Here is a 10,198-nt window from a genome sequence, read left to right as displayed (position 1 = left end):
AAATTACAGAGCCCTCAGCAAGTTAAAGAATGCTAATATGTTGAGCAAAGTGGGCACTTCCTAGTCTACCTGCACATTTACCTACTTCATTGTTGAGAGATAGTGGGCAAGAAAGTGTTTTTGGATAGAAGAGTGATTAAAAGTTCATTCTGGGAGCCAACAATACAGCTTGGTCTTTGGGACAGGCAGGTGTTAGAGAGACTGTGCATGTGCTGGAAGGGATGGTATCCATGCCTAATTTGTCATTGACTCTTCTGAAAATAACCCTGGAAACAGAATGAGTAACTGACACTCAGATGGAAGAGACCAGAGGCAAGAAGGTAAAGCTGAGCAGGTCCTGGGTTTTCCAGTTTTCAGGATATTCTACAAGTTTAAATCTTTCAATTCTGGGACAAAAGAAAACTGAAACATCCAGCAGAATGAAATCTCCAGGCAGAGAGGGGCTCAGACAAAAGTTTTCCTTTATCATTTTGTTCTAATTTTGAACTCGGAAATAAAAAGTCATTTCAAAAGACTCTTTTGATCAAAAGCAACATATTCCTTTAAAACACATTGCTTTGGAGTCAGCCCTATCCAACAACTTCCTTTCTTGCCCTAATAACAGGGTTTAAATAGAGAGAGCTCACTCTTGTAAAGGAAACCACAAAGCTGGCCAGTAGGTAATGTGTTGAGAAGTTAAGTGATTTCAGTACAGTATCATTTATGGAAGGGGTGTCAACTTCACTTAGGGCCCTGGGCTAGATTTAGCCTAGTGCATGGGTTGGCCACCACAGCAGCGGCAATGGGTCTGCGGGAGGTCTGGGTGCACAGCAACAGTCCAAACATGGCAGTGGCAAGCCGAACTCACTGCCAACAGTCATGGCCACCAGGGCAAAGGGCCTCTGAAGTAGGCACACCCCCAAATTCCAATGGCTGGACAGCGAGACTCCACAGGCCAGATCAGATGTTTGACACCTGTGATTTATGGAACAGATATAGCAGAAGTGTACATAAATGGAACAGCCCCCTGCCCCCACCCCCCAGGCCAGCACAGGAAACAATGCTGGGCTGACTGTTCAAAGTAAGTAAACGCACACGTGAGAAGGATTTCGTTTTTATTTCAAAAGGTTTATCTAAAATCGTTCAGGCTTCAGTTAGAAAAAAGCACAAATGTATTTTTAACAAAGACTAAACACAACTTCCCCCAAGTTCATAATGGCTCAGAAGACTCTTCCCCATCTGAGCAAATACAAATTAATGTTTTAGGCAACATACAAAGCTACTTAAAATCACAGTTCCAAGTATTCATTTCTTCCCACTAAAATCCTTTGAAAACCATTTTAAAAACCCATAATTTGATGTACTTTTGCTTTGGGGATAAAGCCAAAACACTCGCTTCCTTTTGAACACTGGCTTTCATACTCTTACCCTCATTGAGGCATAGTAATTATGTTTTGTGCTACAGGATTCTTGCCCTTGAAAAATAGTTACATATGACCACCCTTAACTGACTTCATTTTATTTGGGGTTATTTCTACAGCCAAGAGAGACTAGTTTTACAAGACAACTGAAACAGTATATACATTTCTTTAATTCCAGGTTTTACCAACCACATCAAAGTCGAGAACCATCTGTTCAACTTGAGATCACTCTATACAGTACCTTCTACTTGGTTAGAATGTAATGCTCACTGGGCACATCTACACATGCGCTTTAATGTGCATTAGCCTATTTTAATGCGCATTAAAGCATCACAAAAAAAAACCATGCACTTTTGCTAATGCACATTTAAATAGACTAATGCACCTTTCCTAGTACCTCACAATGGAGGAACTGAATTTAATGCACATTAATAAACGTGTAGATGCACCCAATAAGTAAAATTTTATGCAGAAGTTAGTTTCCAAAACAGTTTTGCATTTTGCATAACGTCCAATTATTACGGCTGCAGTTGACTTGCGTACCTGCATGAAAATAAATATGAAAGTAGACTAGGACTCTATTCCTATAATGTGGAAAAAAACTGGATTAGATGACTTGACCCTCACCTAATAGGTTGTGGTTGAGTGAATCATCATTAATGTTGATTTTTGAAGCTGTGTAAGCAGTGTGGCTTACAACAGTCCAAAATGATTGAAATGGTAGGACCATAACAACTTTTATTAATAAAACAAAAGGCATTATATCCTAACTTTATCAATCCATGCTTAAGTCTGCGTTCCTCCTTCTCTAATTCTGACAAAGTATTCCTGCAAAAATGATTCAATACACTGAGAGGAAATTTTTCTGGAGTGTAATACTGCTCTGTCTGTATTACAACGTATTGTGTACTGAAGGCTAGAGGAGAATAGTTCCTTTCTTAGAATGCTTCAAGAAACTTGTCAAGTGTGCATTTGTGGTTTATATAACAGGCCAGGCTTACTGAATCTTAACCAAGTGCTGCATCATTTACCAGATGGACAATTACTCCTTAATTGTAAAATAAAAACCTTCAAGTCATACACTAGAGCTCTCTAGTTACTGTAGCTCTACTCCTGGCACTGTGATACAGCATTGCTAAAAAAGAAGACATGAAGTACATCACTGATAAGGAAATAAAGTGCATTAAAATACAATTATGAATCAGATTTCCCTTGCTTCAAAGTATAATTTTCTTCTATTGTACAAATGATTGCACAGTTAAGTCATGCCCACTACCCTTTCTTCATTGAAACAAAGTGTACAGACACAAACGGATACAAATGCTTAGACTTAACAGACACAGGTTGGTTTAAAATGCTTTTCTTTTTGGATTGCAAAATGCTAAGCTACAGCCCACAGGCTTCTGCAGGCAACCATATATACCAAGAGCCAAAGCCCGTTAGGCTCCCTGCTGTTAGTGAAGCACGCAAGTGAAACATGGCACAGAACAGAGGAGCGCAGATAAGGTATGAATAATGCTCTGATGAGATCAGAGTGCTGTGGACCTTTTCCAATTTGAACTACTTTCTAACAGGTCTTGTAACAAGTAGGGTCTAGGGCGCCCATAAGTACTGTGACTGTTAAGACGTATTGTATGTTTTATCACAATGAGCACATTCAACAACCTACAATAAAGACTATTAAAACTTAGTGGCAATAAGGTATGTTGTGCACAAAGCAGCACTTCACAATATACGTAAGGGTCACTTGTGGGGCTTTTTATAATCATGCCTTCTAACTGCACAATGGCTTTAGTTACCCTGCGAAGAAGATGTTTGGCAAGTTCTTTTGTTTTAAGTAAAGCCTGCGACTTTCTAGTCTCTGCAGCAGGGAATACTACATGGGTGAAGTGAAGGGTATACATGGCACAACTGTTCAGACCCTCCCTCAGAGGTGATAAGTAGCTTTAGAAGCCTACAAATCTGACAGAACAAATCCTTCTAGTAAAATGAACCATATAGGCCAATGCCACTTCATCCTGATTGCCTAGCTAATGTGATTCCAGCACTACTCTTAAGTGACTTTCCATGGGAAGTACCAATTTTGTGTATGGAGAACAGATCTCATAAAAGGATTCAAAAAAAGCCAAGAAAAAGTTTGAGGGGTCAGGCCAAGTCTTCTAGCTTTGGTGGAGATTCTGTAAACAGGCAAATGATATTAGGTACAAGAGAAAAGTATTATAGATAAAATAAACATTGAAGGACAAGTATGGATTCAAGATATAACTGTAGCATATCTATACTGCAGTGTCATGAGAGAGACCCAACCAAGCTGGGTCTGATGCTAGAAGCACTCTACCATCACATCATGGAGAGCAGCGCAGGCTAGAAGACCCCTCTCTCTCCTTCTTGGCAGGGTGAATTAGCTGGTATCAAGCTCTGTGCTGCTAGGGCTAAGCTACTTCCAAGTACATAAACTAACTCATTTAAAGCTAGTTTTTCTGTCCGTACACTACCTCATCCATAGTACAGCAAACCTTAGAGTGATTTAGATAAGCATGGGGGGGAGGGGGGGTTTAAACAGTGTCACTGGTATGAGTGTACAATTTGGTTGATTGTTTGAAAGTATTACTACAATTATTGCTAGTTCATTTCGATTTTTAACCAGAAAGAGAGCCCGTTTTGTTACAGAGGTCAAAACTGCATGAAAAACAAATCTCAGGAGAGAGAGAAGGTATTGTTTTAACCAACAAAGGACTAAGATTTCACAACAGTTATCTACTTTATTTGGGGTTCTTAAAGTCTTGAGGAGATGACAGTCAAGCCTTCTCAACTGCCTTAGCTCTGCATTTGCTAGTAGGCAACTGAATTGCATGAGACGAGCTTCCTTATTCACAGCTTCTGTTGCTCCTCTTCAGCTTGCCCAAGGAAGTGGCTTTTCACATTCTGATCAGAGTTTGGCACTAATTAGGGAGGAGAAAAAGTGTATGAAATTCTCCTTAAAGAATGGTATAAGAGCCAAGATAACCTACACTGCATTGTGCATCTAAAAAAAGAGGTGGAACATAATTAGACAGAGAAGCTCACCACTGTCCTTATTTGAAAGAACTGTTTTTCGCTAGGATAATATAGTGTCAGATGTAGGGATGTGAACAGTTTAACCCATTAACCTAATCACTAAGCTCAGTGATAAGCCGTTCTAGCTTGCCGGTTATTGCTTAGCCTGGGGCTGGGCAAGGTCCCAGAGGGAAGGGAAGCCCCGTGGTGCCCCAGCCGGAACCAGAAAGCAGCAGGGCAGGAAGGAAGGAGGGAGAGATGAATGAGGAGGAGAGGAGAGGGAGGGTTGACTAATAAGTAATAACTAGGCTATGTGGAGGGAGACAGGGAGAGAAGAGTGAGACAGAGTAGGGGGAACAAAGGAGGGGAGGGGATGGTGGGGTTGCCTGCTCCCTCCTTCAAAGTGTGCCAGCAGCTGCAGTGGGCTAGTAAAAGCCCCTTGCTGGCTGCTGTCCCCTGGGGCTTCCTGGGCTGTGCTGTCTGCTTGGCAGGGCTGCTTTGGCTCCCAGCTCCCCATGCTGCTCTGGGCGGATGAGTGCAGCACCTCCTACACAGCAGGGTGGGTCAGGGCAGGCCCAGGGCTCAGCACCTTCCCCCACCTCCCCTCCTTAACTTCTCAAAGCCACAGGCTGGAGCCCAGCACTGCTGCCCCTGTCCTTATCCCTGCACCAAAATGATTAATCGTTTAACTTGTTGTAATTACAACAGGGTGAACGACTATTTATTTAAACGGTATTTACATCCCCAGTCAGATGTATATAGTAAGGCTTGCATTGTCGTGTACAATGAAAATGCAGCGTGCACCTGATTCTCCCTTCTCATCTAAGTCAGAGGTAGCACAACTACAGCAATATAAAAATGGTGACAGCGGAAGTCAGGTCCTTAATATTTTCAAAGACCTTCTCAATGGCAAAGTTACCTAAAAATGAGCAGAACTCCACTCAGCTGAATCTCCCACAGAACCCACTTAAGGGCTGAGCTGTAAAAACACAACGCTAAAACACTTTTTGCACAATATACAAGGGCATAAATCAGTTTTATTTCTTACCATGCAAGTTATGTTCATTGCCTGCAAGTGCAGCCTGTTTGTCCGTTTCAGATTCAGCCTCATTCTCATCTAAGTTGTAGTCAATTCCTTTGTTCTGGTTGACTGCTTCAGGTCTCTGTTTGTCTGGAAAGACAAGTAAAAAAAAAAAAAAAAAATCACATTGCTGCATTTAAACTTGTTAGTTTCTTCAATAAAGTCTCAGGGTGCCCCCTTTGTTGGGGGAGAGGGTGTGTGTGTGTGGGGGGGGGGGGGGGGGGGGTGTCCTATCAGGTTGACAATCTGCCAACCAAGCAGTTAAGTTGCAAGGGTGGCTTTAAGAATATATGTTTTAGGTTATGTTAATCCTAGAACCAAAGAAGAGTACGGGATTTTTTTCACCCAACCAGCTCACAAATACAGCTTCCAGTTTTAGCTCCCAAATACAGAACAGGCTCTTTATTCTAAGCCTATACATATAGATCTAGAGTGACTATCCCTAACTAAAAAAGGGATCAGCCCATGAAGCCAGATATTCATGCTATAGGAGCAGCTTACCACAATTAGTTTACTGCATTTATTTGAATCTAAGTCTACCATGAATTTAAGACAACCCCCCCCCATAATTAGATTTTATATTTGAAAATTTATAAATTTGTTCGTTTTCCAGGTATAAAATCTAATTATCACAGCGTTGTCTTAAATTCATCCCCTGCCCCACTACTACCACAGAGAAAGCAGTGGAGCAGGACGGGAGAGGGGTCAGGAGTCTGGGGAAGGTCCAGGTGGCCGCCTTGCCCTCTGCCTCCCCCACTTCTCCCTCATGCAGCCTTCCTGCCCCCACTGCCACCAACATTGCCCCCCCCACTGCCTCTTCCTACCCCACCTCCCACTGCTAGGTTCTGTTCCCTCCCAGAGCATAGCACATGGAAGTTCAGCCCTTGCCAGGCCATGCCACAGTGTTAGAGCTGCTGATTGGCTGGGCAGATCTACTGGCCAATACAAGAAAACTTAACTTTAAGGATCTAGGTTAGGCACTGTTATTGTGCTGGAGCATTGTACATGTCCAGTGACTGGCCTAAAGTATTATGTCTAAATTTAGAGTTCTAGACTCTAGTGCCTTACAATGTACACTGTGAATGTCTTCCATCGTCCAGCCACCAGCAGATTAACAAAATACAAGGGCCACAAATATCAAAGAACATCTGTATTTTTTACTTTTTTAGCAACTCCAGAACACAGACTTCTCACTTGGCAACATCAAGCAGTGCCCAAGTAATACAGCAAACTCTCTTTTCAGTATTTATCATTTCTACTAACACAGAAAAAAAGACTCCGAAACTATCCGGCTCCTGTTCTTGTTAGGCACTGAAGTTTTCCTACCCTTGGAGCTCTAGCACCATTCAGCAGTGGTGATAAAACCAGTTCTGGGATATACCCAGAGGTAATACTCTGAAACAGAAATTCTGTGCTCAAGCAGAACCACTTTACAGCCTGAGAGAAGGTGGCTAGCTGCATTCAATTAGCCATTTCATCAAGTTCTGCTGGTCAGATAGTTCAATGCTAGTTAACGCATTACCTGTACCCATAACCTATAAATCTCAGAGCAGACATTAACCAGAGGGACAGTTCCTTGCTTTCATTCATTACTCAAGAGACATCTGCCATCAAGATCCTACTGGTAGTCATTCAGCATCCTTGTGCCAACTACAGCAATTGCTCATCTTAAACTAAGCTAACTCCTCATTCGAAGCTATTTCTTCAGGGGATCAAGATTCCTCTGCAGCCACAAGCAGCTACAAACAAGGAAATCAACAGGGCATAACCTTCCAGCCCTCCATACATAAAAGTCTTCTCCTGAGTGCCAAAAACTGGGCCACCAACTGGCAACTGCTTTACTACTGGTTTACAGTGCTGTATGCAGTAACAAGGTAGCCAGCAGCTGCAGCTGGCAGAGTCAATGCCAGAACACAACCGTAAGCCCTCATAATAATAAGAGGAAGCAAAGAAAAGCTGCAGAGTAGAATCTTCTATTCAGGAAGTTATAGTGACTAGGCCAGACATTTTAGAGGTCTCATAATAGCAGCATGTCTATAGCAGACTATAATATGGAGGCCAAAGGAGATTGGCTGCATATCCTGCATGCACTCCACCATCCAAGACAGTAGGGCTGGGACGCAAGTTTCTAATACTCCAGCCTTGATACCAAGCTGGTACCAAGCTTTTGTCTACCATTTCAGTAGCCTACCCTACTCTGAATTTGAACTTTCCCAAAGAGAGCACAGAATACTTAAAGTAGAGAAATGGCAATGGGAGACAAGAGAAAGGGGAATCTGATGCTAGTCCCTTAGCCGGCAGAGTGTCAAGAGGATAAATGCCTTGGGCATGTTTTGGGGCTAAATAATTAAAATACTGCAGTAGTTACCAACCAAAGCCTCCTTATGTTCTCAGTTCTCTAGGTGAAGAATTCCTTTTCACTCTGTGCTACAGGATAAAAACAAGCCAGTAAAAGGTGGAAAGTCATAATAAAATATTTTTGTGGCTTTTTTCCAAAATGCAACTGTTGCCTGCAAAACATCTGGAAACAGGTGCATGCAAAACTGATGAGACTAGCATACAGCTTTCTCATAGACTTCCCTGATGTGAAGCCCTGGCAGAGACGTGTATGTGATTAATCTGTGGTCCTAACAGAGGGTTGCTCACGTGTATATAGAGAGGTCACCTTTCAGCATTGCTGAGCTTTGCAATCAAACAACCTTTTGAGATGTGAAGGCTTCTGATTCTTTTATTTCAACAGAACTTTTCTGATAGATGGCTAGAACTTACTCAGCCAACACATGACTCAGCATGTGCCTGTTTGCCTTTTAAGGATGGAGTGGCATCTAAAGTGTTAGTTACTATACAGCTCTGTCTACACTAGTATTTTTTACCTGTTACACCAGTCACAGGTGAGTATTTTTGCGATCCTCCTATAACAGCAAGGACTTCAGTCTCAGCATGGAAGTTATTCTGCTGGTACAGCTTATTTTGCTTGTAGAATTACTATAAACAATTATAGGGAAGTGCCTGTCTAAATTGAGAAAGTTTGACAAACGTTTTTCTGCAGTGAGAGGGGCCTACACTTGTGGCCAAAATATGCAGATCAGGTTTGAACGACAACAGTTGTGAGATCTTGTTTCACCTTTGAGGTGTAATCTTGCAATATCCCGAATGATTCCATGGATGCTGAGAGCATGCAACATCTCCAAGATGCTCATAGCAAGAACAGGGCCAAAGAACACTTATAAATAGGAGAAACTAAGTGAAGTGACTAGGGAACAGCACTGAACAGTGAACAAAAGCATAGTGGCTTACACACAAGGCGGGAAGGGAATTCAAGCTGCACTTGTTCACCTTGTTAGAAACAACAAATATGTTGAAAGAAACAAAAATAATCTATCTCCCCAAAATGGTTTAATTCAGATGTGTCAAAGGCGCAGCCCACAGGCCAGACCTGGTCCATGAAGCCCTATCATTGGGCTCGGTACTTTCTGTAAGTCTTTGAGCAGCATACAACAGGCACAGTATACGCTGGCCCTAGCCCTGCATGCTGCACATCTGGGGCAGGCTGCACATGGTACAGGGTGTATACTGCATGTGGCACCCACACCAGATCTGCTCTGCATGCTGGATCCTAGGCCAGTCTAAATCAGGCCACAAAAGGCTGGGGCCAGCATGTACTGCATGAGGTGTATGGTGCTGGAGCCAATATGCACACTGCAAACAGCACACACAGCCAATCCAGGGCATATGTTGCATGGGGCACCCACACTGGACCAGCCCTGTGAGCTGGATCCCACACATGGGACCGGTCTGTATGCCCAATCCAGGCCACACACCATATACCCCTCATCTAGCCTGCGGGACCAGATGAGTATGACACCCCTGTTTTAAGTGATCAGATCCTGCTATATTTGCTCTTAAGAGTAATCTAGCTGGTGGCAATGTGCTAATTAGTCAGTGCTAATAAGGCAAAAACCAACCATAATGTGGCCCAATGATGACCCATAAAAAAGTAGACCTTGTGAAGACTGGGTGCAAACTATTCCAGAATTTAGTGATCAACAAAGACTTCATTAGCAGAAACAAACTTCCACCCACAGGGTGAAGAAAGCAGGGAACTTGCCTCCCAGCCCTTCTCCCAAGTGGCAGAGCACTGCATGGTTGCATTTAATTTCTGCATAGGAAAGAAAGTTACACTTCTAGCCTACTACAAGGAAATGGATATGGCTGCAGACACTTGGCAGCAAGGTAGCCTGAGTGAACCTTTGTACTAACCGTCCTTACTAGGCCCCTGGTCATCCAGCTGAGCATCATAATTTAAAAGGTGCTCCCTCTCCACTTCCTCATTGGCAACATTTTCTTGGTTAGTAGCCTGGCCGGCTGGCAGTTCTTGCACGCGGAATGACTCCTGTTCTTCTGCACCGTCTTCAACTACATTTTTTACCACTTCATATGGATTTGATTCTTTTCCTGGTTCAGGAGGTAGTTCCTCATGATCTACTGTAGCCTTTGCTGAATCCTGTGGGAGTCCCTGATCAATGGAAAGTTTCTCATCTTCTGCTTTCACCTCCTGCTTACTGATGGTAGCCAGATCATTTGTCCCGTCTGTAAACCAGTGTAAATCAGAGTCAGCAGAATGTGTTTCATCAGTAGGAAAAATTAAAAGCCTTTAAAAAGCTACAACAAATAGTTTCCT

General features: G+C 42.8%; 1 protein-coding gene across 3 annotated transcripts in view; it reads right to left on the bottom strand.

The window, feature by feature from the left end:
* Positions 1-1,081: 1,081 nt before the first annotated feature.
* Positions 1,082-10,198, bottom strand: part of GOLM1 (golgi membrane protein 1) — a 66,956-nt gene continuing 57,839 nt past the window's right edge. For all 3 annotated transcript variants that reach the window (XM_006018459.3, XM_025197669.1, XM_025197670.1), the window contains exons 8-10: positions 9,778-10,107; positions 5,485-5,607; positions 1,082-4,342 (exon numbers count right to left, since the gene is read on the bottom strand). In XM_006018459.3, coding sequence (XP_006018521.1) covers positions 4,272-4,342; positions 5,485-5,607; positions 9,778-10,107 — 524 coding nt within the window. In that variant the 3' untranslated portion in view covers positions 1,082-4,271. The remainder of the gene's footprint in view (positions 4,343-5,484; positions 5,608-9,777; positions 10,108-10,198) is intronic.

Source organism: Alligator sinensis, unplaced genomic scaffold, assembly GCF_000455745.1.
Source record: "Alligator sinensis unplaced genomic scaffold, ASM45574v1 scaffold240_1, whole genome shotgun sequence".
Lineage (NCBI taxonomy): Eukaryota > Metazoa > Chordata > Crocodylia > Alligatoridae > Alligator > Alligator sinensis.
The sequence above is the reverse complement of the archived record's forward strand: the minus strand, read 5'-3'. Positions and strand labels throughout refer to the sequence as shown.